At 38.8% G+C, this 27,814-nt stretch overlaps 1 protein-coding gene across 1 annotated transcript; it reads left to right on the forward strand.

Moving 5' to 3' along the window:
* The first annotated feature begins 923 nt into the window (after nucleotides 1-923).
* On the forward strand, nucleotides 924-10,396 carry epm2a (EPM2A glucan phosphatase, laforin). The gene is made up of 4 exons (XM_080883384.1): nucleotides 924-1,299; nucleotides 2,606-2,780; nucleotides 8,010-8,254; nucleotides 9,561-10,396. The coding sequence occupies exons 1-4, from the start codon at nucleotides 1,053-1,055 to the stop codon at nucleotides 9,842-9,844; spliced, it is 951 nt and encodes a 316-aa protein (XP_080739510.1). The 5' UTR covers nucleotides 924-1,052; the 3' UTR covers nucleotides 9,845-10,396.
* The last annotated feature ends 17,418 nt before the right edge of the window (nucleotides 10,397-27,814 follow it).

Consider the following 27,814-nt stretch of genomic DNA (forward strand, 5'->3'; position numbering starts at 1 on the left):
CATGTTTAAATGTAAGCACACAATAAATATCCACCAAAGTTGAAGGTCAACTTAATAATTTATGGATTAAAAATTGACAAAAAAAACCCTGAGAACTTAGATACCATTACCAGTGTGGTGGTTTTGTCTACACATAAAATGTACTATATAAAAATGTTAAATATTGTGTCAAGTTTGACCTCTGGCTTGTTCTAGGTCAACAGCTGATCTGAAGGCCAAAGTGATGATAAAGCTACGTATAGCTATTTAAAACTACGTTTCTCACTGCCATTGTTCGTGTTGACAAACTACAAGCATAAAGGGAATCCTATTCTAAATAATGTTTTTAAATATCACATTACTTTGTGCTTTTTTTGTACCTGTTCTTTTGTTTTTAAAGCTGTACTTAAAATTCAAATGCCACAATTAGAAAATTATACTGGTATCTGGGTATTCTAAATATCACGTTATAGTTTGCAAAAAAAAATCATGTCACATTTGACCTCTGATCTCACTTTCGCACTTCACGTCTGCCTTTCTTTCAAATTCTAAAAATCTTTAGTTAAAAGTATTGTTTGCTGCCTACAGTAGTTAGAAATGCACTGTAATATAATATTATATAATAAACTCAAGTTATTGGTGTCCAGTTATTTATAAAGCAATAAATGTTATCCATCTGTCACGCTTCCTTTTTTTATTGCACTACAGAAGTACGTTAAAAACAAAAAACAAAGAAAAGAAAATGAATGTATTGAAAATACAATACTTTTCCCTTAAGAGTAGATGCTGCCCACAGAGTAATGCGATTTCTGAAGCGCAGTACTTTGAGCCGTCCAGTCTTACGTGGCTTCTGCAAGGTGCCCGATAATCCTGGCAGAGTGGGACCTCATTCTCTTTTTCTTGTCTTTGCTGCAAACTGAACTGTCCAACTACACCCGGTTATTTTTAGGCTACACCATACAGTCACACCGTCGCGAATGTAACGCAATAGCTGCTATAACATTATAAGCCATAATAACCCATAAGGTCGCCATACCATAATCGGCTGAACAGATTTAGGCAAGCCTGCGGTCATGTTATTTAGATTCGGCGTCATTCTCACTCCGGAGTCCTCGGAGGTCGACGTCTTTGTTTTGGGTTCGCGTGCTGAAATGGGGAACTGGGACCCGAACAGAGCGGTTCGGATGAAAGCCACACAGAAACTCCCGTCACCCGCAGAACCGTGTCTGTGGATCGGTGAGGTGCACCTGGCCGAGCCCCACAGAGACACACTGTGGTTCAAGTTCATCCAAAGAGTCAGAGGCACCTTTATCTGGGAAGGTACCTGTGCACTTCTGGTTTAATGCGCATCACATCTGGTTCACATGTAGACGGTTTTCCAGACGTCTCACAGATTTGCTGTAATTACTGTAAGGTTAGCGGGGAGAGACATAAATATGACTGCGCCATGTTTGGTTGCTATTGTGCAATGTTTTCATAGTGCCACATGATGGCGGTAAGTGACACTAAATGTTCAGTGGCTAACAAATTGCATTGAATCTGCAAACCTAAAAAAGTTTAAAATTTCTGAAAAACATCCGAAAAAACTATTGAGTCTTTTAGTTTAAATTAACAGTTGAAATTCAGCATGTGAATATAACGGTTTACAGATAGAGTTCAGCATTTATACTTCATCATCTGCACCCAGGAATGAATGCACAGTAATGCAATACTGGATTCCTCTGAAAGTTTCTTTAACAGGTAGGATGGATAAATGGATATTTCTCATTTGAAATTAGTCATATGGTCCTACTGTTGGACACAGGGGCGTAATTTCCAGGGGGGTAAGGGGGGTTATGACCCCCCCAATAATCAGACCCAACCAATATACCCCCCCCCCCCCCCCCCCCCCCCAAATAAAATTATGAATTATCTTGCATAAATAGGCTGTTGATTTTCTTTACGCATTTCAGGTATTACCAGCAAAATAGTTACATGTTTAATCATCTAGGAATTTATTTATTTATTTAGACATAGATCTTGACCCCCCCCCCAATGTTCAGCACAAAGTTACGCCGATGGTTGGACAGTTTATAACAAGGGTGTCAAACATAAGGCCCTGAGGCCAGAATCAGCCCCCGTCCCAGGGATTACTCCAATCTGCCACACTGGATAGCTTTAGAATATAAGAAGTTTTACAACTTCTCCTGTTGATAAAGAATTCCCCCCAGTGGCTATTTATAGTGCATCACAGAAATTAAGTTATTTAACAGTTAAATAACAGAAAAGTGCCTGTTTTTTGTTTGTTTTTTTACAATCACTATAGAAATGTATGCTTTTTACAGTGGGCCCAGAAAACTGAAACTCATTTCTATTTTTATGTAATTTGACATATTTTTGTCATACAGTTTAAATCATGCTGACACATTTCTTCTTCGTTTACTACAACACCATCTCTTTATCATGTAGAAAAACTGAGAAATACTGTTGAAATCTGTTTCTTATTTCAAGACATCTCAGCTAAATGTGTAGTTTAACCTCTTTACACTTTACACTCGAGATCTGGGCCGCATGTGACACACCGTGGAAAATCAGTTTGACGTCCCTGATTTATATGCATTAACGTGCTTGTCATCTTTGTCACCAGGAAGCGGGCCGAGCCATGACAGATGGTGTACATATGATGATAAGAATGTGGTGGATGGCGTGTACTGCCACCCGATCGGCCACTGGATAGAAGAAACGGGGCACACAGATGAGATGAGGCACACCACCAACTTTTACTTCAGTGTGGCTGGTCAGAAGGCCATGCATTTCTCCAGGTAATACAGTACATATACACGCTTTCTACATGATGTTCTAATCATAGGATAATTTGCAGTGTTATGCGTTCGTACACTTCTTAAAATTTCAGTATGTAAAGACAGTTTTTTGCACTTTTACTAAGTAATTCTATGATGATCACAGTTCAGTGGGTTAGGAAAGGCTGGTTTTATTTTATTTATTTGTTTTGGTGATTGAGGTTTGTGATTTGTGATAGAAGGATAGCAGCGAGACTGAAAGGGAACATTTAAAGGATGGTAGTGAGACCTGCTGTGATGTATGGTTTAGAGATGGTCGCTCTGACAGATTGACAGGAGGCCAAGCTGGAGGTGGCAAAGACGAAGATACTAAGATTTTCATTAAGAGTGACCAGGATGGACAGAAGTCGAAATCAGTATATCAGAGGGTCAGCTCTGGTTAAGCAGTTTGAACACAAAGCTAGAGAGGCAAGGCTGAGGTGGTTTGGACGTGAGCAGACGAGGGATAGTGTGCGTATTGGACAAAGGATGGTGAATATGGGGCTGCCAATCTGGTGACAAAGAGGAAGAGCACAGATGTTGAAGTAAAGGCGAAGTATGCTAGCAATAAGGTCAGATGGACACAACTGGTCCATCTAATAAATAGCTCTTTAATCACCATTTTGCAACACATTTCCTTTACTCTGTGTTGCATCTTTTCTCTATAATTGTTACATCTGAGAAATCAACTGGAACAGCTTTGAAATTAATAATACATTTTATTTGTAAAGCACAAAAATGGGCATTTCTATTAAAATAACCCTCATGACTCAAGTGCAACGTCAAACTAAGATTAAGAAGCAATGTGATTCCACTGTAATTATATGGTTGACATAAAAACTAACGATATAAGTTGAGCTTAGAGTGACAAAAACTCTGAATCTATATTAGAAGATGGTCAAACAAAATTTAAAAAAACAAGCCTCACAATATGAATGGAGTGATTTAAAGAAGACACAGATGAGGCGATGCGTATTTCCTCAGGTCATTCCACTTCTGAGGAGCTCTAACCGCAAACACCTCCTTTGTCTTTAAGCATAAGGTGAGAACAGTTAACAGGTTCCTGTCTGAGAAGCTAAAGAACAAGCCTGTTGGATACTTTCATGGTTGTCAGTGGGTGACAGGTCTGGGCTGCAGGTAGGTTAGTTTAGCGCCCCAGACCCTTTTGATACGGAGCTTCCTTCTCTGAAAATGGTGTTATTGGGATGACAGCAAATGTTGATCCAACTATATACCTCATGAGGCAAAAGCCAGCTCAAGCCAGCAGTAAAGAAAAAAAAGGATAGCAAAGTCAATCTGGCAACCTAGTGGAAAATAGGGTGTAGTTTATAACTTAATAACCTGAGGTGTAGAGGTGCTAGTACGCACATCTTGTTACCCTCAGACAGAGCCTGAGAGTCACCTGTGGTCCATCTGCGTTTCAAACAAGTCTCACCTCACTGAAAGTAGCTCCATGTTTAATATACAGACGTGGGAATGATTTATATATTTGCTCTGCATACTCTCTGCAAGTAAGTGGATAAAAAAATCTTCTCAGAAATATAGAAGTATTCCTTTGGGGGGTTCTTTGTGATTTTTAGCCATTTGGACATTAATATATTCTTTACACCATGTCTAAAACTTCCAGATTGCTACTCGTGTTGTAGCCTGGAGTATATACAAATGGAGATCCACACCACCGCTCACTCCCAACACCACACTTCCTCTTCAGCCAGATACGCGCACACACATGCATAGACGTAATAATGAAATGCAATGATTTTTGAATCTTTTCTGCAATATTTGCCTAATAATGCTATAAAAATTAGTTAGCTCCTCTGGGGGGAATTAATATCTATATGATTGTTTCTTTATTTCAGAATTAAGTTTTGGTAATGTTGCCTTCTTTTGTCGGTCTGCAGTTTTAAGAGAGACCAAAACAAGGCCAAAAAGAAGAAGGTGGGAGGTTCCTCTGCTGGAAACTGAGCCTTGGATATTATCACTATGTGGCATGTGTCTTAAAAATTATGCCTCCAAATAGTTACTTGAACAACCTTGAGAATTGCATCACCCTGTCTTCTTACACTTTTCTTACAGTTTTCAAACTTAAGCATATTCAGTAACGAGCCTTGTGCTTTCATCTGTATTGTCCATGAACGCCTAATTTCTTCTCCGTTCTGACACTAAAACGTCAGAGAAGATTTCTGCGAAGTACTTCAAGCATTAGTCGTGTCACCGTGTCCTTTCTTCCTGATAGTCATTGAGTTTAAAAACCTTCATTCTTTACAGGACAGACAAAGCCTGGTTCTCGTCTTTGTTTTTTAACCTTGCCGTTCCTCATTTAGTTATAACTCCTCTGTCACTTTTAAAATGATTACCCATAAAAAAGGTAGACCACTAGCAGTTGTATTATCACCTCCTTAACCTTGCTTGGGTTCTTAAGAGAGAGGAGATGGCATCGTTCAGAATTCATTTGGATTTCTAAGGCAATTCATACAGCGCTGGTTACTTGACTGATACGTTATTCTCTTGCATTGCTTACATTGGATTTCAAGATGGTTTAAAACTGTGAAAGTGAGAAAAGATGAACTTTTAAGTACAAGTGTATTGTTAAACATATGGATATTAAGAAAGTTAATCTCGTAGTGTTGTTACTATCCTTTCTTGGGTCAAATAAAGTGTAAAAATAAGATCCCAACACCTGTTGTCAGAACATTTTCTGTCTTCATAGGTCAGTGTTAAGCCTCTTAACACTGACCTATGAATCATTCAACCATAAAAAGGGAACCTAACTCAGGGGATGAACCAGTCCTGTATGTCTCCTTCCAAAATCTAAGGAAACTGGATTAGAAAATGATGAAAAAAACAAGTGGAAGACCTACAAAATTAAAAAAAAAAAAAAAAAAAAAAAAACCCTGATGAACAGTATCTGAAAGTCATGTATTAAGAAAAATCCAGCACAGACCTGTCAAAGGCCCTAAGAAATGCACAAGGGCCAACAGTTGATCTATCTACTGTTAACTGAAGGCTTCTTAAAGATGGTCTTAATAGAAGGGTGGCCATCAAGACGGGAAAATGACGTTAAAGCTGAGATATGGCAAATTACAGTCAATGGCAACAGGTCCCGTGGAGTGATGGATCCAAATGTGAAATGGTTTTCTTTGTTGGTTGTTGGGAATCTTATCAACATTGATGGAATTATGAATGCAGAAAACTACCATCAGATTTTTATCCATCATACAATATCATCTGGAAAGCATCTAATGAGCAGCAGCTTCATTTTTCAGCATGAAAATGATCCCAACCACACTGCCAATGCAGTAAAAGCATAGCTGGGTAGAAAGAGACCCAAAAAAAGACTATCAGCCATGGATTGGCCTCCCCAGAGCCTGCATCTCCACATAACTGGAACAGTCTTGAATCATCTTGACAGAGAATGGAATAAAAGGCTGCCACATCCATAAAATCCAAACTCTGTTTCTGCCTTATATGCTGTATTTCCACGTATGTTTAGCATTTCAATAAATCTCCGCAATCATTTCCCACCGTATGTTCATGTTTCAATGAGCGCTACATATTGGTCTTAACTGGCAGAGATCAAGTAGTTACCGGTGCATGCCCTCCGTTTGTAAGGCACAGACTCGGTGCCATGGCATACCAGGCACTTCAGAAATTAGCCCCAGACCCCTGAGGCAGCAAGCACATAACTTGCATAAGAATGAGCTGGCTTGGCTTGTGCCATCAGGTTTTAATTTGTGTCCAAAGACCTTACAAGGCTTATGTCAAGGACCTGTGTTCAATAGGAAGCACTGTGCCTTTGTATCTTCCCTGTTAATAGCTTTTTAAATTAGTCTCTCAGACCTTGCATCCATATAGCCCAAAGTGTTACACACACTCTGCAGTAAGTCATTATAACATTCGCAGGGAGACCACTCACTTTGTAGCTGGTAAGTCATCTATCAAGCTCATATTTAGAGAGAAGGCCCAAGGCTTACTCAGCCTTTTTTTATGATGTTTATCATTTTTATTTCAACAGATTGAGACATTTGTTTTTCAGTTTGATTCACAACTAAAGACCAGAGACAAAAAAGGCATCTTTCTCATAAGATAGGATATTACTGCACTTCTAAGTGTATGAGCTCATGAAAAGGAAAAAAATAAACTCTTAGAATCGTCCAGTGCATCTTTTGTTTCCATTTTAAAATAAACTAGTAGGAAAAAATGCTACACACATTCGAAAGGTAACAAGAAATCAGGTTACGGTTACACACAACTTGTTGTTTTTCGGTTTATATTGGCTGCTTGGTTCATATAATAAGAGTCCTTCCATCCATCCATTTTCTTAACCACTTATCAAGGGTCATAGGAGGGCTCCAGCCTATCTCAGCAATTGTCAACTGGTAACCAGTCCAACACAGGGATGATAGAGAGGGGCAATTTATGCATTTAGAATTTAGAATTTGTACCATAACCAGTACTATGGGAGGAAGGCACAGTGGAAACAACAAGACTCCACACAATTCATCCACATATGACATATCACTAAACTGTGATATGATGAGGTTTGTGGGGAGGGAAAAACAGAGGTGAAGTTAAGCTCCAGATACTTCCACTGCAGAGCTGCTCTGGGACATCAGGTATTAAAGGCGTCGCCTTTGTTTTGCCTGTCACGTCCTAGTCGCTGACTTTATGCATGCTAATGAACACCAGTGGAGTCTGCCTCAAACCAGAGTGGTCGGGAAGAAAATTAGGGGGATGAGGGGGTCAATAAAGCATCACTGCTATGAGGAACAGTGTGAAGAAGGTAAGACAATGACACATAAGTGAACCACTTTTGCTTACTGTTGACCTATAATGGTCAGCTTTGTTCTGATAGCTCTGTCATCATTGCTTTGCTTATAGGAGCACCTTGAAAGTCCTAGCTATTCCATCAGCCTCTGTGTTACCTATTTTATTTGTTACCCACTGAGAGTTTTAGGCTCTCTTTATGGATTTTAAATGTGTTTTCACATTTCATTCTTCTTTATTCTTTATTATGCATATTATATACTTGATAAACACATAGTTAGAGACTGTGACACTTGAAAGTTTTTTAATGGATGGTCTGGCTGGTAGGATCTAAAAAAAATTGAGATGAAAATGCCTTGTTAGAAGGTTAGAACATTTAGCACATAATCATCACTTTAACATACAAGTAAATAATCAGTGTACACGTCTTTTTATTGACCCCAGGGTGCTGCCACGTATTTGGCTGGGCAGCTGCCCTCGACAGGTGGAACACGTGACAGTAAAGATGAAGTATGAACTGGGAATCACTGCAGTTATGAACTTCCAGACAGAGTGGGATGTGGTGAACAATTCCTACGGCTGCCGGCGTAACCCCGACGAAACCATGACCCCAGAGACCATGATGCATTTGTACAGAGACTGTGGCCTTGTGTATGTGTGGCTGCCCACACTGGACATGAGCACTGAGGGTAAGGATGATTTTCTGGTCATACAAGGTTGAAGAAAAACCCCTTTTTAATTTCTAGTAGAACCTCTTAAATGTGTTTAACCCCATTTCCGATTTCCATCTAGCGCTCATAAAACATTATGAACTTAGAGCTATTCAAAGGTTCAACATGAGACTGGGAATTCTGTTCGGAGGGTAAAGCCCGATGGACAGTAATAGAAAAACAAATTGAAGATGTCCAGAAAAAAAAAAGTTTTATAGTCTAGGTTTATTCCATGTGTGAGAAAAGCAGGCCCTATGCCTTAGATCAATTTAATTTGGATATTCATCAAGACAGAAATGCCCATTTGATAGCAATTCTTCCACAGATGACTGAGAGTGTGAGTAAGGGATGAGAACAGCCTGTATCAGCAATTATATTCCATCAGCAATTACACAGAGCAGGATATTATAGAAGGAACCATTCATTACAAATAAAGATGCAGATTTGTTTGAGTGCAGTGGGACAAAAACTGTACCTGTGGCCTGCAAGTAGAAAAAAGTGTTATGATTAGATAAATTATCAGCATATTCTTAATCTTAGACACTGGTACATGTCTAAGATGCTGGTTTGTTCTGTGAGGTCATTTTTATCCCATGATGAATTATTTCCAATATGATGGGAGCGGTCTGTCCAAGGATCTATTCATATGGAATAAGTGATCACTGTATGCTTGGATGAGGGGGAAAATGACCTCAAAGTCATCACATTCCTACCTAATTGAACACCAATGATGGATTTTCAGCATTTCGGTATGTTTCTTTATGACCATCATCAAAACATCAAATGAGAGACTATCTTTTGGAAAAATGGCCATCTATCCCTCCATTAGAGTTGCAGGCACACTGGAACTGTTCTGGCAGGATGCTGTGGCCAAACACTTTAATAGCAAATTTTGTTGGTTTTTTTTTTTCCATTTATTACCAATCTTGTTGGCCAGAAACTTTAAAAAACACATTTGAGCTATGGGAATGCATTCAGTCTTTCTTACCTAGAGTAATTACAGCTACAGGTAACTGCCCCCAGCAAATGCACTGTTTATTTCTGTTTGAGTAATGTCAGTATAAAAACCACAGCCTGCAGCACAGGAGCATTACTGAGCTCGAAAAAATGTAAAGATTTAATCCATCAGGAATTAACTGACCTGTTGCTGCATGCCACAGACTGCAGTAAAGACAGAAATTATGGAGAGGGGAAGAGGTTTCAGTCCTTTAATTGAAATAAGTAGGATAAGAAAAATACACAAATACTCAGTATCTCTTTTATGAGTTGCCGTCTTCTTCTGCAGGCCGGATCAGGATGCTTCCTCAGGCTGTATTCTTGCTTCATGGTCTCCTAGAGAATGGCCACACAGTCTATGTCCACTGTAACGCTGGAGTGGGGAGGTCGACTGCAGCTGTGTGTGGCCTGCTCATGTATGTCCTCGGGTGGACCCTGAGGAAGGTGCAGTACTTTGTAGCAGCAAGGAGACCAGCAGTGTACATCGATGAGGAAGCTTTAGTCAAAGCTGAGGCAGACTTCCTTCAAAAGTTTGGCCGGCTGCGCTCATCTATGTCTGACCCTGAAACATGAGATCCGAGTGGCTTTGTGCTTGAAATCTGAAGCTGAATCCTTTGGACTTTCTGAGAAATAAAATGATTGAAAACTCAAAACAATTCTTGATGTGCAAAATTTTAAAAATTAAAATCTGTATCTCGACTTTAATCCAATGTATCACTTCAGCCCAAGTATCTGAGAGTGTTCTGGCAGCAGAAATGTCAATCAATCCAACTGGTGTGTGAGCTTTTAAAAGCTGGGGTAGGCAGCATGTTTTTGGCGTCACTGGGCAAATAATCCCATCTAGGCTTTCGGCGTATTGTATTTTAAATGTTCTTAAGAGGTACTCGACTCCTGCTCCTCCACTGGGCTCTTTTTTCAGGCTTCAAAAACATCTAGTCTGTTATGGGACCTTAAAAAAAAGCAGAAAGGTTATAAAGTCTTAATAGGAATCAAAGTGTGGCGGTTCAGTGGGTACTTTTTATACCACTGACTAATCTTCTGCTGTATGAATATCGTGCATACACCCATGCTCATCTGGTTGGAGGGGATTGGAGAGAGATGACAGCTGCAGGAGGAGATGTGGCTTTTAAAAAAAAATCTGGCTCCCCCTCATTCAGGGCCTTAACTCAGCCTTTAAAAATATACACATGTCCACATGGGTGCTTGTAAAGGCCTTTTCTTTTAATGCTTTTCGAAGTTTTAATGAACAAACAAAGCTGATGTTTTGAGCAAACATTAGGTTCTCTTTTAAAAGTTTACTGCAACTAAATCGCAGGAACTATGCAGGTTGATATTTCTCATTTCCTGCGTGCAGGAAATAGGTCAATTATTAAGAGAAACATACATTTTCTGTGTTGTTTTGTGTTTGTTTGTTTTTTTTGTCATTTCTGAGAATCTCTTCTTTCTTTTCAGAAAGGAAATTTGTAATTTCCCAGGTTTTAGAGATGGAACTTAATGCTGCATGAAAATGACTCTGTGCCAAAGCTACAAATGAAAATTTAAAACTAATATATCAATAATGTCTCTCCCTGTGTGTATGAGAGGAACTCAGCTCTCGGGCATCAAAGAATATAGCTCGTTCTCTCTCTCACTCTGAGCGCTTGATAGCATTTCATGTTTTATTTACCTGACAGATGCTCTTCCAATCATCTGCTGAATAAGAAAAAACATCTCTTCTAGACCGTTTTAATGCATACATAACAGCCCATTAAGACACGGAGCATTATTTGTTGTCATTTCTGAACATTTGACTACACTGTTATTGTGACGATGCTGCATTTGCTTTTCTTCAGAAGATGTTTTTGTTAAGAAAATTAGTGAATTAGAATATCAAAGATTTCTTCCCTCTAGCACAAATCTGTATACTTTTTTTATTAGTTTCTGTGAGTCTCTGCAGAAGGCAGCACCATTATGAGGGGATCAGCGGGGATGGGTGGGTGGATAGAGCTAAGCACCTGTGCTATTCAAAGTGAATCATCACGGTTTTCTAAAGATCTAAAAATATTCACAAAACTGAACATGAAGGAAAATGCTTTTCTATATTTATTTTCAGTTTTTTTGTTTTCTAAGGTATCAACATTGATTTGACAGAAAATCATGTGTTATGTTTGTGTGCATCTTATTGTATGAACAGTATATTAGTAGTGTTGGGCTTGCCGTGTCTTAGATATCAAAGTAGCTGATAAACATGCTGTAATTATTGAAATGGATTACTGTCAATGATTGATCACAAAGCATCTGAACCCCATATGATTTGCTGTTGCATGAAGTTGCATTCAAATTCAAGTGCAGAGACGACTTGCAACTGACACAGAACATTTAAAAAATGAAAGAAAAAAACCCCGCCAGTGCACCAACACTTGTGTTGTGTCTATTATTTTGCCCTGCAATAGCTGTGCATGGCATCAGCTTGTATATACTCTCTTTGCTCGGTCTTCTAGATCCACTTCATGCTGAAAGCGTCACAGATCATTGCTTTTCATTTCCTTCTGCAGTTTACCCTCTGTTTTTTATGCCTTCATGGATCAACTGAGACCGACAATGTCTTCTATTTTATCTTTACTGTAAATTGAAACATTAATAATAAAACTGAGCAGTCATTTAGAAGTAACATCATCTTAGAGTTTGAGCCACATTGCGCTTTATGCTGTTTGTCATTTTTCTGTCCTCTGCTTTTCTCTCTTTCTCGTCACTCCAATTAGCAGCAGCAGGTGGCCCTCCCACCCTGAGCGTGGTTCTGTGTGAAACTCTTCCCCCCCCCCACCCACTGTTGCAAAGAGCTTATTCATTTAGATGGATAGTTTCCATCTCTAATGTTGTAGGGTCTTGACTTCACAGTATACAACGCCTCAAAATGACTTTTGCAGCCATTTAGTGTTGGGTTCAAATGTTCAAACACATCTAAGCATTCACATCTCCCCCCTGTGAGTAAGCTCTTGGCTTGGTGTTGATAATGCATTGGTGTAAAAGGTGGATAGCGTTCACTGACTTCAATTAAAATCTAACAGAGTACACTTTGTACTTCAGTGCAGTCCTCAGCATTCATGTTCACTATGTAAACTAAATAAAAAAGGATTTACTATATGATGCTAAACTGTGAAAAATAATGAGCACCAACACAGTTTTAACCTTGTAAACTTGAATTAAGCATTAAAGGATACAGTTAATCTTAAGTATACCCCCCACAGCTTCAAAAGGCCAGGCAGATCAGCGGATGGGCCCGTATTTAAACTAATTGGACACACATTATAATATTTTGACTTTTAACAGCCAAAACTGAATTTCTTCACATCCTAAGTTTTCTACACATCGAAGACTTTCACAACTGGTGAAATCTAATTAGTTGGAGAAAACGCCACATTCTGAAATAGGAGAAATGCCTGTAAGATGAAAACAAAATATCTTAGCTGTGCTCAGGTACTTTGAAATGATCTTCCCAGCTGTGAAGACTGAATCCCATCATTGTTTGCATGGACGCTGAATCCCAGCAGTGTATCAAAGAGAGAAATTACCCCGATATCTCTTGTAATGCCGGAAGGATCCAAATCAGAACTTCAGACAACTTTCACAACACACCCCTGCAGCGAGTTATAAAACATCCACCTAAACTGTAGACAGATATTAAAGACTATAGACTGATCCTGTAATTTTCTCAATGACCTGAGCTGTGCCACAGGTGAAAAAAGAAATTAAACTGGAAAAGATTAAGTGTTAAATTCAATACTTTATAACAGCTCGAAATCAGGCTGTTTCAGATCAGTTCAATAGTTCTAATTCATTGTGAATTTTGAAAAGGGCAATCCATGACTTGAGACGCAGTACTGATTGAGTGCAGGCACAGTTTACGCCTCTGGTCAAATACACTGATATCAGCTACAACATTAAAACTACCCACCTAATGTGTGGTCAAAACAGCTTGGATCCACAAGGATACATTCAGGTCAGTCAGGGGTTTGCTCCAGGATGCTGGTAACAGAGTTGGGGTCTTGGTTTGTTTGGGCAAATCCTGTAGGTGTTTGATCATACTGGTTTCTGGTGAGTTTTGATGCACTATGCTTCTTGTCACGCCATGGTTTTGAAATAACTATAACTGACATGGTTCAAATTATGCAAAGAAGATGACAGAGCAGACTAAATCTATCACATTCTAACACATAAATGTCACAACTTATAGGGAAATAGTTATTAAAAAACCTTTTACACCAAAAAGTACTGAATCTAAAGAAATCCTCCTTTAAAGTATATTTTTAAAAATTGATGTTATTGAAGTATAATCAGCATACAATCGAGTCAAAGCTTTTTTAATGCTAAGAGAAAATAATTAATAAAAACTATACAAAAAATGTACATGAGACAGCCGAGACAGTTCCTTTGAGGCACTTCAGAGTTCACAATTAGTTGAATAACTTCCATTTATGATCACCAATTCACTCTAACTGATAACCCAAATATCAATCTTGAATAGTACAGACTAAGAAAAACTATAACATTTTATAATTTTAAAAAGATGTATATATCCAACTGTGGATGTTTGCATGGCAAAAGGTAAATAGGATCAGAAGCAAAATTATCACACACTTCCAAACAAAAACTATGATACAGAGCACTGAGCCACACCGTCCATGGGCGCCCCCATTTTGGGTGTTGTGGATGGGAAAGAGTTGTTGAAGCTAAATTGAGACGCAATCAGCAGGCAGAAATATGGCTTCCTGCTGAGAAAGAGCACTATAGGTTCAATGTTTATGTTGAGAGTGTTGATGGAGTTGCACTGTTCCTTCTAGAAAGGCCAATCCATGGTTGATTATGATCATTCAGACAGAGATCTTTATCAATCATTGACAGATAGTGATAGTGGTTAGACATTTTTGAGATGGTGTTGGAAAATATGATGGATCAAAATCAGAAAGTCTTGTCAGGTCTTTGCTTGATTTTTCCCCGTTTCTCATCTGCTGTAGATATCTTTTTAGGCCTGCAACTTCTTCTTTTGTACTCTTCTTGTCTAGTTTCCTCAAAATTTTTAAGGACACTTTACACACCATGCTCATGTGTAAGTTTTCAGATTTTTGCACAGTACTGTAGATTAAACACAAATCAAGTTCTACATTCAAAGACAAATGTTTGTCACTTTCCAAAGATTTTATAACAAGGCTGTTTTCAGTAACGTGCCAGACACTCATACCATATCTTAAAAGGGATAATTAAAAGTCTCCTAATTCTTGCTTTTGTGTTTCTTAGATATGATGAGCACAGTTATTTTCCATATTTAAATATAAATGTTATTATCAAATAGAAATAAGCTGAATTTGTTTTTTCCAATAATACTTTGGTTCTTATATTTTGAATGTGAACTTTGTCCTTTGAAAAAGTACACGATTCATTTTCAGTGCAGTTCTATTAGGTTGAATGTTCACTCACCATCAAGAGGAAAAGCTGTTCCAAATGTCCAAGAAAGCCTACAAGTCACACACGCATAAAGCCACAAATGATTTATATTCATTGCATCAGTGTGGGTACCCCTAGTAAATTTACTTAATATATTCCTAGTCCATCATTTGCATGGTCTGGGCTCCATTTTCTTGAGAAAAATCCAGCAATGAAGAATTTGGTATTCACTTTCCCCCAGGCAGAAGTCCAACAACCCTGGCAGATGTTTGTCAAGTTCACACTTTGCAAAAGCCAGCTCAAAGTTCAGTTCATGCAGAATGAAATGAACCAAGTCATGTTCAGAGTTACAACACATCACAACAAATGATGTTTTTGGGGCAAAAAAAGCAGTGCGCTCATGTGACGAAACCGGGATATAAAGGGTTAAAATCCGCGAAATGTAATTAAAACTTGACATGAATATTTCAAGGAGAAGTAGGTCTAAAAGATTGGCTAATTTAAAGTGGAATAAAATATTAATATATAAATTTTTTATAGCACTTTTTGGGCGTGGTCGATAGTGTGCATTTTATGAAATGCGCTCCTGGAAAAAAAATAAAAGGCGATCGAAATGACTGTTGGTGCCAATCTCGCTTTCTGTAAAATCCATTCTTGCTGTCAATACCCCTGTTGTTCTTGCGGTCTGTTACACTGCCGCTGCCATTGATCAGTGTCAGCTGGACAGATTGCGATGTGAACATGTAAAAGGGAAACAAAGCTGTTGTGCCATAATGGAAAACAAAAAGAATGGTGTGTCACAGAAAAACAAAAAAAAAGGGGGGGGGAATGAGTGATTGAGTTGTGTGTGGTGCACAACGCTGACCAAATACTGGTGTTTATATATGTACTCTGTCATGAAATGTTGCAGGAATATGTCAAATTCTGCAGGTTTATATAGATGAGACGCCATTTGTCATGCTCAGAAAAGACTGACAGCTCTTCACAGGTAGACACTACGTTTATCGACCTTGGACTTGGCTGATAGAGATGTTTCCCGAGTCAATAAATCCCATCTGTTACCTGCAGCTCCACTCTGAGTCACAAACCCGCCTGGGACCTGAATTTCAATCTCTTTTAATATATCTTTTTTCTTACACAGAAAATCAAACAAACAACATTTTACTGTGGTAGTACTTTCACGCTGTAACTGTGTGGTTGCGTGTGTTTTTGAAAGAAGATCTCATCCCGTCCCTCTGAACCTGGTGACTGTTATGACAGGACTAGGAGCTCACAATGTTCACTACGACCCAGCCTTGTAGGAAACACTTACTTGTGTCCAAATTGTTAAGGTCTTTCGCATTTTTGGTCTCCTTTTGATTTTAAGATGCTACTGAGTTTGAGGAGGATGAAAAAGGAAAGGAAAGACATTGTTTTCCAAGAGCTTCTGCTCAATATAGAGGACATTCTGCAGCTGCAAGGACAAGAACTAAATTGCTCTATTAAAACCTCCTTTGCTATGAGAAAGTGACAAATGGTGCACCTCAACTATTCTTCAGAGGTTACGCAGCTCTAGAGATAGGTCACAGGCCACAGAAAATTAAAAGGGGAGGTTTTGAACAAACAGTCTGAACTATGTCTCTCATTTCCTGCTGCTTTTTGTTGCTTAACCTTGTTTTCTTGTTTCACGTGCTCTACTTCCTGCCCTCATGTGTTTTCCATCCCTGAGATTGCTCTCCCAACATTGCCCCTTTGTCTGAGGTCAGAGGGGCCATTGATCAGGACCTGAAAAGAAGGAAGCAGAAGAAAAATCTCACAACTGGTATTGACAAAAGAGCTATGGACCATCACAACTGAAAAAAGAATGTCATGGTCGCTGCACCACTCTGAAAATAAATATGAATGAATTTATTGTAGGTCTTGAAGCACAGCATTTTGGAGAGGGCATGGTCAACTTATGTCTCACATCAATGATCAGCTGCTGGTAACAAAACATGATGGTAGCAAAAGAAACTAGTTCCCTGAAAAGAGTCGCCAACTCATGAACTGGAGTGAATCATTTGAAATGTTTTTTTGCAGTGTGATTAGAAGGAAACACAGAAATGAGCTGTAGCCAGACGAGCTATTTTTCAAACAGCATTGGTCTGCACTACACCCCAGGTGCTTGCAACAACCTACTTCTTCACCCTACCTCCTTGCCCATTCTAGTGATTTTAAATTTATTTCGGTCAGGTTTTAAAAGTACATTAGGCACAATAGGTTTGGTAAGGCCCCAGAGTGCTGTAAATGACAAACAGATTTGTAGTTATATAGCACCTTATTACTCTATTTGAGTACCCAGAGCATTTTTTTTAAATCTCAAAAAAGTAGAAGCCTTTACTGTTCACATCAACTCAGTGGATAGAAACATAAAGTTCACTGGGAAGATACAAAGGATAATAGTTTGCCATTTGTTGACTGTGCTGTAGACACTGAGTGCACAAGCTGTACATCTGCCTCTAAAGGATAAAGGTCACTCTGTCGAGGATGTCATTGTTCACATTTTGGACAGAGAAGACAGTTTTAACGGAGGAGTAAAAGAAGCCATCTATCTCCAATGTGAGCGACCGTCTTTAAACAGAGGGGGTTGCTTACAACACCATGTCTGTCTGCCACCTATATTTCAGTTTTGAGCTCCCTTCCCATGTGCCTCAATGCCCACTCACGTCTTGCGTCAGTTGATCCCAATAAGTCACATATAGGGTAAGGCAGGGTCTCCCAATGGTTTCACCTGAAACCTCTGCTGATAATGACCCGCACCCCTTTTCACACACCTTGGTTCACGTGGCGAGGTACATGATCAAAAGTGGGTCAATTATACACTTAAGGGACACCTCCCACTAGAGCTTAAAGACTCTGGACTCGCCACCATTTGTTCTTAGAACCAAGGAAGCTTATTGGACTTCAAGAAACTCAGTTCAGTCGCTTTTCTTTCCAAACTCCTTAGAGTACCATGACCTGGATGACCGAGACCCTACACCAGGGGTGGGCAATTCCAGGCCCCGAGGACCGGTATCCGGCAGGTTTTAGATCACACCTTGGGTCAACACACCTGAATCACAAGATTAGTTCGTTACCAGGCCTCTGGAGAACTGCAGGAGCTAATTTAGCCATTTAAATCAGCTGTGTTGGTTCAAGGACACATCTAAAACCTGCAGGGACACCGGCCCTCGAGGCCTGGAGTTGCCCACCGCTGGCCTACACAGACATTTGACCTCAAAGACTTTTTCTATCTCTAAGCTCTTTTAACCTGACCTAAAAAAAAAGGTCTGTGAAAAAAGTGAAAAAAAGATTTATCCAGGTACCTCAGGTAACTAATTGCTGGAAAGAGGCATGTATTTGTTATTTGTTTCTCGTTTCCTGTTTTGAATTCTTAATTTAGATATTTAGATATAGTTTGAGTTCCTGCTCAGGTTTTATGTTTCATATACTTGATTTTATTTCTGGATTATTTTGTGGTGATATTAAGCCCTTGTTTTTTAGTATTTACTTGTTACTTCTTACTCTAACTTAGTCTCTAATGGTTGCTTTTATAATTGGTAGTTGTTGTCTTCATCTTCACTTTGTTTCCTTGTGTTGCCTCATTCTGTTTATGCCTGTTCCCTTTTGTTCCCTTGTCTCGTAGATGTTTAGTGTTGCATTTACGTCTTCCTTTATTACTTGCTGTCTTAATTTGAATGGCTGTTCTCTTCAGTGTCCTGGGTTTTTATTTCTGTCTGTCCTCCCCCGATTCCCTGATTATTTTCAACTTTTGTGTTCATTGGTGTTTCTCCTCTTAGCAGATGATTTGATGCCCTTGAGTTGTGGATGCTCTTGTTACAAGATATTTAGAGAATCTTTTTCTTCAGCACCCAATGCATAGCATCTCATGTGTAATGGTTGTGTATTTCCTGTGCCTTTGAGATCAGTCTGAATAACAGTGTAGATGAACTGAAGTGCTCCCCACTCAGTGCTCTAAAAAGAAAATTTATGCAGGTATTATGGCTTTGCAGGCAGGCTTTGGGTCGTTGCCATTTTACTACTGTTTATTTTGTTAGCCACATGTGAGCCACTGAAAGTGTGTAGCCTATATTTTACTTTTATGTCTTAGATGATCATTTAAAAGGCAAATATTGTCTTTTCATTAAAGTATTTAAGTATTTTTAAGGATAATTATCACATGAAATCATGCATAACCAATGTATATTTGATAGTAAAGATGGTTAATATGGCTGTTTTTAACAGTTGTGTTAAGAGTGCTTCCCTTGTGTTGAAAGATAAAGGTGCACTCTAGTTTTCTTCTTCTCTATACCCCCTTTATTAAACACAGTACACTACAGCTGCACCGTAGTATAACTGATAGTGGTTAAGTTTATTTTTTATCTAAAACTGATGAAGAAGTAAATGAAACACTTTAGACACCTTTGACGTTCTGTCAAAGATATACAGTTCATGAGTTTGTGTAACTTTTTGGGAAAATCTGCACTGAAAGAATTTGGGACTATTAAATTTCTGTGAATCACATTTTTGGGGGGATAATTTTGAGTGTAGGACAGTCCAGGATGAGAGGAACCACTGAGTGAAAGAAGTGAGTCTAGATATTTTCAGGTTAAAGAATGTGGGGGGGGGAAAGGGCATATAGGCAAACAATCAATTCAAACATCAGCTTTGCAAACAACAGTTAGTAGTAAAACTGAAAAACAATACAGAGAAATGGCACAACAGTTATTTTTTTCTAATTTATTAAGCTACCCGCTGTGTATGTGCATGTGTGCAGCGTTACAGGTGGTTGATGCTACACATAAAATTGCAGCCCTCTTCTATTGCGTGGGAGTCACTGTGAGTCTTATGACGGTAAGTCAGAAAGTGCTCATAGGTAGACTATGTGTCCGTGGTGTCACGATGCAGCCTGCAGCTGGACAAGAACAGCAGGCAGCAGACTGAAGTAAGGTGAGATGATCTGGACATTCTAGTCATCAGATAGAAAGCAGAAATGAGATGAGAAATAACATAAGAGCAGATAACCACGATGTGGTCCAATATTCAGGAATAGCCTACAACTAAATATCTTACACATGGCACAAGAAAGCCTGCACTTTTTCTTCATAAGTGCAACAAGAACACAAGTTAAGGACCACAACGACACCGGTCTTGAATGAATTACCTAAGAAGTACAAATGTGCTGCTCGTGAGCGCAAAAACCTGACAACTTAAAAAATGCTTCACTGTTGTGGGCAGCTGCTAGAATAGTCTTTAGCAGTGCATTAAACTGTACTCCAACGCACTTTTCAAATTGAGTGGGTTTATGTTTTGACTTGCTTAACTAATATCTATTTTCTAATCAGACTAAAAGGATTTTGATTAGAATATCAATGCAAATGGAGACCTGTGAAAATACTTTTGCAAAAATGATTCATGAAGTTTTATTTATTTAGTTTTTTTCAATACTCAGAAGCAGATTTATGGCATAACAAATCAGAGCCTCAGACTGGCTGATACAGTATCATTAAACCGTTGTTTGTAGTCGTATTCAAAACAGCTCGCAACTATTTTTCTCCATCTGAGTCTCGAGGTAGAGGGACATCGTTGACAGTTTGGCAAAACAGTAATGCTATTTATGCTATCAAATGAGCTTTAATGCTTTTCCTTTCATTTATTTTGATAAATTGTGTTTTTGAGACACTAATCCATCCTATGATTTAGCAATAAACAGCAGCGCTGACATGACAGAAACTAATGTCCTGTTTGGTGTGTCTGTAGAAACTGTACCATACATATTTGTCAGCTTTTGAACTAAATAAGACTGGACAGGTATAAGTTACTATGTGAAAGGAGCTTGTTTGAGCACATAATTAAGCCTTTGGAGAAAGAAACTAGAGATTGTGTGACCATGCATAATAAATAGGCCTGCCTCCTTGCTCTATCGCCATGCCTGAATCAGTGATGCCAGATGCCCTAGCTGACAACTCAGTTAGCATGATAATCATAAGATCAATGAGTGGTAAATGATCCAGTGAAAGACATGCCCATCATCTTAGCACATCTCTGCAGGGAGAAGGCTAGCATGTGATGCGCATTCGTAGTCTGTTTTCACATTTGTTTTTGGTTGTTCATGAGGGTAATTTTTCAGATAGCAGACTGAAATATTCCTTAATTTCTGTCATCGAACAATTTGGTCTGCACCTTACTAAAAGTATGTATTGTTGATTTCATATATATATTTGAACTTATTCAAATTTAAATTTTGCAATAGAACCAAGTTAATCTCCGTGCACAGTTTTTACAACATGTTATTTACAGTGTAACAGAAGCGCTGACTTAACCATGACTGTGAATATATTACTGATCTTACAAGGGACTGCTAATACACTAAGGGAAACACATCAGCTATGGCTCCCCTGATCCCACCGTGTTAGTCGTAATCATAGAGCCCCAGAAGGCCACTGGGGGAAAGAGGGTGACCTAAAGTGAGCTGACAGGGGACAGAGTGTGACTCTAGTATGCTTTGTCACACTGCACATCTTCCCACTATTTGACATGGACTCTCTGCCAGAACAGATAACACTAACCACAGAGCAGAGAAGTAATGTGCCAGATGAACCACGCTATAGTAAAATTTGTACATGTATTTTTTAGTGCTGTTAATAGATTTAAAAAAAAATTAACTAATTAATCTCACAATTTTCTGTAATTAATCGTGATTAATCACAATTACTTGATCAGTAGCCTGGTTGCAATTACATTTTTTCAACTTTATATTTAAGCTTGTAACTGACATTCATGCAATATAATTAAGTAAATGCAGAATAAACACAAAGAATGTATGCTTAAATTCAAAGAGAATTTGAATAGTTTTCTTCAATCTTTTAACAATACAACTTTTAAAAAAACCCTATATACTAATAGGTAAGTAGACACTAATATATTATATATATTAGTGCTGTCAAACAATTAACATGTTTAATCAGATTCATCACAGGGTTACTGTGGATTAATTTTGATTAATCACGATCAAATATCATTCATTTTTATTCTATTAATCGCATTTCATTTTGCATGAGCACACAGACTCGAGAAAAAAGGGAAAATATACACACTTAACATGTTTACTGAACATCTTTAACAAAAAACTCTGTAAACATTTATCCACTCTCTCTCTGTCACTCTTGGGGAGGCACTTCAAGTCCTTGAAACGAGGAACCAAAGCTATGTAAAGCACAACATTATTAATAGGTCTGCAGTTTGTTGCAACCCACTTGGCAATTGTGTCAGTTAATATTTCCGAGGTAGACTTACTGAGTCCCCGATGCTGCGTGAGCGGTTTGTTGCAAGCTGGGTGACGCGTTAGTCAAAGTCCTAGCATCCACAGCTAATGTATGCTTTACGTCAATGTGATATTTTAAGCTGCAAGTGCTTCGGTGAAAAGAAAATTCCTTCTTGCACAACGTACATAATACTTTATGCCGGTCGACTGTTCCGTCTTGTTATTTTTTTAATACTCAAATTTCCCATAGAGAGGGCCAATGTGCGTTTATCATCTTCCATACTCAGTTTATTGGTTCAGCTGCCTGTCACTACCAGATCTACTGCCCATTTGCGTTTGTGCGAAGGTAACTCTACTTGGACAAACTGCCCAAAATGTGTTGACAGAAACATTTCAGGGATTTTGAGTCATTCTGCACTCCAGATACGTTAATTGCGTTAAAAATTGTAATCGCGTTGACCATGATGGCGGATTAATTTGGGTTAATACGTTCATTTTGACAGCACGAGTATTTTTTCATTATCCCCTTCTCATTGTATCTTTCTCCTACTCCACCACTTTACTCGCTCTCGTCCTTATTTCCATCTCCTTCCCTTCCTCTTCGACTCAAACCTAAATACCTTAATACATTAAAATGTACATAAACATGCTTGTTTATTCCTGATATTGTCACAGTCACTTATTGTCAGCAGATTAGACATCCGATCCAATTCCACAGCGGCAACCGCCAGCTAAACAATAACAACAGCTCGTTCTAAGCTAACATTATGCAAGCTAATGTTAGACTTAAGTGTCTTAAAAACCAAACTTCCTTCTAATAAACAGTTTAATTACATTGTCACAAGTGTCCAACACTGTTGGACCCACTACAAAGAAATGTTTCACTAATGCCAACTAACAGCAGCTAACAGTGGATAAAAGCAGCTAACAGAGGCAAAAACAGAAACGCAAACAGAGAAGTTCAGAGCTCACCTCGGTATCCCTGTAGTGGGACAGAAGTGGGCTTCACTGACTCATCAACTCCTTTCACAAAGTTTTACAGTGTCCTGCAGAGTTAATAGATGTGGACACCCACCATAATGACCCTGCAGTCATATTGACAGCTGAGGTTAACAGCGGACTGACAGTCTGCACTCACTACAGATACACTACTGCAGCCAGAGTTGTTTGTCCTATGGCATCCACCTTAGCTAGGATTATGCACTTAAATTGAAAGAGCAAAGAAATCAGACAACAACCACGACTAGAATCTGCAAAGTACTTACATCTAGTGGTGCCATTTTACATACTGTACCATTAAAACTGGAGATAAGTTGTTTAAAATTCAGGAGCAAGAGCTGCCAAAGAGGTTAAGATCGCCAATGTCTCATCCACTGGGGAGTATTTAAATTATATCAAGCTCTAGTACAGTTGATAGAGTACAGATTTGTAGAAATATATACACATGTGATTGTGCTAATGGTAATTTTATTTGAGATGCAGAAGTTAGAATTAACCAATATAATAAAAAGTCATCATTCTGTAATATAATTGTAATAAGTTCAAGACCTTATGCACAGGAAGTCATTGAGGTTACCATTGTACATACAAATTGTTATGGTCAAGGCAGGCTTGGATTTTGCTCTTTCCAGTCTATCTCTAGTCTCACATGAAGTTACCGGCCTACACACACTCTGCCTCCGCTCACCTTGCCACTCTGGATATTTGTCTGTAACCTCTCCTGTGCTCCTGCTCCTGCTCCACAAACAAGTGAGGTTGTTGAAGCAGACCACAACAATCCATCCGAGCTCACCTCGGCCACTGCTAATACGTCTGTCCTCTCTAAAGCCAGAGAGTAGAATGTGACACTCACCACCTCTCAGTTAATTCTAGTTTACTGCTCAATAAACACAGTAAATGTGAGTCATGTGATCTCAGGAGGAGTCGTATTAAAAAGTGATGTTTCTGTAATAAAGGCCTGTTATTCCCCCAGACCTCACTGTAAGCTGACGAACCATCTTGAAGAAAGGATTATACGAAAGGTTCACAGTTGGATTATAAAATGAGGAGTACGGGAGGATTAGCTATAGCCAAACAAATGCGATATGAAAATTGGATTTATGAGACTTTTCTTCTGTGCTCGTTCTGTCGTGTTGGATTACGGACGTTACAGAACCTAGTGGACTTGCTACTTCCTCATCCGGTCTTCAACCATCACTGATGGAGAAGAAATATAGAGATTGGCCAGACAACTATCTTCGTTTTTCTCTCTACAAAATCAGTCGTAGTCATCCAGCAGCAGCTTTTGAATATCTTTAGTGATTTATGAAGTGATTTGTGCACTCATGGCACTCATAATTTAAGGTTTTAACGTGATTGAGCCTCATGCTTTGCCCCTGCTTAAATCCTTTAATTTGTGGGTTCTTCGTTTAACAGTTAAGGTTAAAGATTAAGTTTTTTTCAGGTTGTTTTAAGATGCATAGATAAAAGGTCCTTGGTGTCTATGTTCCTCATCACTTAAGTAAAAACCAAGCAATTCACCAGGTGTACAGATATAGAGGAGAGCTGCCATTAACACGTGTTTTATACATGTTTTTCTTACCCCCACCTTCCATCCTTAACACCCGATGTGACATCCACCCTGTTGTTCTCTTTCTAAAACCTTTCACACCCAATAACTAGGGCAAAGTTCAGTTATTCATTACAATGTTTACATTTTCTAATCCATATACTGTACATAATTGTATATTTATATGCTGTCCTTCAACAGGCTTTATCATTAGCTCAATCACACATGAATATTATTACTCTGTGTACTTCAGTTACCATGCTGCTTCTTTTTCATTACTTCTTTTTAGCTCAGTTACATATACATGCCCTGTGTTTATGAATCACAGCATATTCAATATATCTTCTTTTATTCAAAACCATACATGGTAAAGTCAGACATTCTCACATTTCTCTGTCTCTCACCATGGATGCACACACGCTCTGTTGACTTGGTGCTTTCACTCACACAGACAGAGCCAAGGACGCACCGTAGTTATATCAATTCTCCCAGAATAGGTGAAACGGTCAGGCAGCAAAATCATTCCATTACTCAAACTACATTTTCGGTTCTTGATTATACATTGATTACAATAAAGCATGAGTAACAATTAGCAAAATGGCATATAAATAAACTCTGCTTTAGCACTCTGTACCACTTTCCTATTAAAAGGATGGATGTTAAGACCTTTTATTCCACTTTAGCGTAAAGATAAGCCCAGGGTTCGCAATCTCTTTGACACTCCTGGGGTAATACTCTTTAGGAGGAGAGATCCAAGCCCTTTAAATAGGTCCAGGGGTCACAGGGATCTAATAGACCAAAGCTCAATATACATCAGCTGATATACATCAATAAATGTTAACCTGCTCTTCATACATGTTGTCATTTCCATGCCCCAGCCTCCTCCTCTCTTCCTGTTTGTCATTTCTTAGGTTCCATGCCTGAAAGCTGCTGAAATCCTCAGTGAGGCCTCAAAAACTGAAGCCTCAAGCCTGGTTACTCATTTATCAGTCTTCATTACCAATAAATATTGTTTATTGCTTGGGGTTTTGGTCTTTCCCTGTGGTAAATAAGCATTTACTAGGCTGGGAGGCAAACTGATTGTATAAAGTTGGGGTTTTCAGTGTGCTGAAAGCTGATGATGTGCATCTTATCGTTAACATGGTATTAGGAGGCTAACTAGATAATGACTCACTCCTCACAATGGGAAGCAAATTAAGATTACCCATCAGCTAATGGGCCATTTTTGGACCTGATGTTATTTCCTCCTTCTCAACATTACGCCATGTGGCCTGATGGATAACTCTTACAGGGTAATTTCTCTGTCTATGTTTGGTAACAGCACCCTTCGGTGAAAACCAAAATTGCTTTGTGGAGCTTTTTCTTTCCCCGGATGAAAGTCCGCAGTTATGCTTGTTAAGCCGAGGTGGGAGGTGAAAGGCGGGAAAGCCCAGGTGCTGTCAGTATCATCAACAGTTCATTCGGTGTGTTCATTGTGGCTTTGGATGATGAATCTGAAAATCATTAATAGGACGGTCCTGTGTGTGGAGGAATGTGGAGACATATGGCTGCCAGTGCGCAGGTCCGCCAGACTCATAAATCACCAGTGACAATGGATAATGAATGCAGGCCCATCAGAGAAGATTGGTTTGCCCATCTGTATATACGCTCTCTAAAGTAATGGCAGAATTTATATTTACAAGAAAATCAGTGTTCAACATGAGCTACGTGTGGCAGCATGGATAGGCAAAGACCAGGATAGCAAACACTGTCAGCTAAAGTACAACATGCTGCCCCAACAAGCACAAACACAGACTAAAAAACTTGCAAACACATCTTTATTTTAATATAATGCACATCTACTTGTATTATTCCACTTTCTGCATTTTGCATATTCTTTTCCAGATTTTTCCTCACTCTGCTTTGCCTTCATTACTGATCTAGTGTTCTCAGCACATCTGGCCACAGTAGCCAGACAGATGGTTAGTAGATGAGTCCTGTCTCTAGTCCGGGGATTTAGCCAGGTGTTCCGAACTTACTTCAGGAATAGATTCTTGCTACCAAATCCCAGAAGATATTAGTAAGGGCCTCTATGCAGCACCTTGGAGGCATCAGTGTCTGGTTGTTGAGTCCGAATATGATTGCAAAACCTTGAGGCAATATTCAGAGGCAAATTAGTTTTGAAATGAAGGCTAATATTATACCGCAAGTTGTCATATACTGTTAGAAAAAAGAGACAGATTAAAGGGGGAATTTCAGTGAAGTTCATATAGTTAGTTAATGAGCCATTTGAAGAATTTACTCGCACAGTCAAATCATGCACACTAAGACTACCTTCTAATGAATTTGCAAATGAAGCATCAACGGAAAGAGGTTTGCACTGTTTGACTTCATCTATATTTCTTTATCTTCAGAAAAGAAAGTGGAATTCACTGTCAATCTTTCAACCTGAGTATACAACGTGTCGCTTTCTCACTCCTTCGCTCTCACACACACACTTGCATGCAGATACACACACAAGTATACACAATTTCACTTGAAATCCCTACCTAAATTATGCTGCAACTCTGGGGGCCTGTGAAACTGCCAATCTGATGGGAAGGCAGGAGGGGATTGTGGGTAATTTCATGTCACATTTCCAGCAAACGAATGTCTCTTTGGACGGATAATAGCCTACAGCACGCGCTGACAGAAAAGGCAAAGTCACAGTGCACCTTTTCATCAAATAGTTTTCCAGAGACGGTTTTATGAAGATTTTTCCGAGGAGGAATTTTCCACATTTATAAATTAGCATAGGCACATAAAAATTGGTTGCTTCCCTGAATACTGCTTCCCTGGTTTTAGTGCCTCGGCTAATAATATACTGAAAGTGGTACGTGAGGAGCCTAAAAAACAACCAAGGCATCCAAACAACTTCTATCCTCTTTTTTATATTTTGTTTGGCACGTAACCTCTTTATATGTGCACGTCACACCTATTCACATCACTAGTGGGTTGTTTGCTTTATGTAATTCATAAAGCCCTGTTTGTTTTAGTAGTTCATTTTTAATCGAGTTCTTGTTTAGTATTTCGCGGGGTTTGGTTCCTGTTTTGTCAAGTCAAGTCAAGTCAAGTTTATTTATAGAGCACATTTAAAAACAACCAAGGCTGACCAAAGTGCTGTACAGTAAATACAGATAAAAATACAATAGAACACAATTTAGTAATAACACCTCGCTGATAAAAATAAAATAAAAATATATAAAACAAATAAATTAAACCTTTCTAAAGGCCAATGAAAAGAGGTGAGTTTTAAGAGCGGTTTTAAAAGTTTCTAGGCTTTTGGAGAATCTGA

This window comes from Rhamphochromis sp. 'chilingali' (assembly GCF_963969265.1).
Source record: "Rhamphochromis sp. 'chilingali' genome assembly, chromosome: 5".
NCBI lineage: Eukaryota > Metazoa > Chordata > Actinopteri > Cichliformes > Cichlidae > Rhamphochromis > Rhamphochromis sp. 'chilingali'.

Bases quoted from the DNA above. Each gene is read 5' to 3' on its own strand.
- epm2a (XM_080883384.1), top strand. From the start codon at position 1,053: ATGTTATTTAGATTCGGCGTCATTCTCACTCCGGAGTCCTCGGAGGTC. The intron at 2,781-8,009 runs GTAATACAGTAC...TATTGACCCCAG, and splicing joins AAGGCCATGCATTTCTCCAG to GGTGCTGCCACGTATTTGGC. The intron at 8,255-9,560 runs GTAAGGATGATT...CTTCTTCTGCAG, and splicing joins ACTGGACATGAGCACTGAGG to GCCGGATCAGGATGCTTCCT.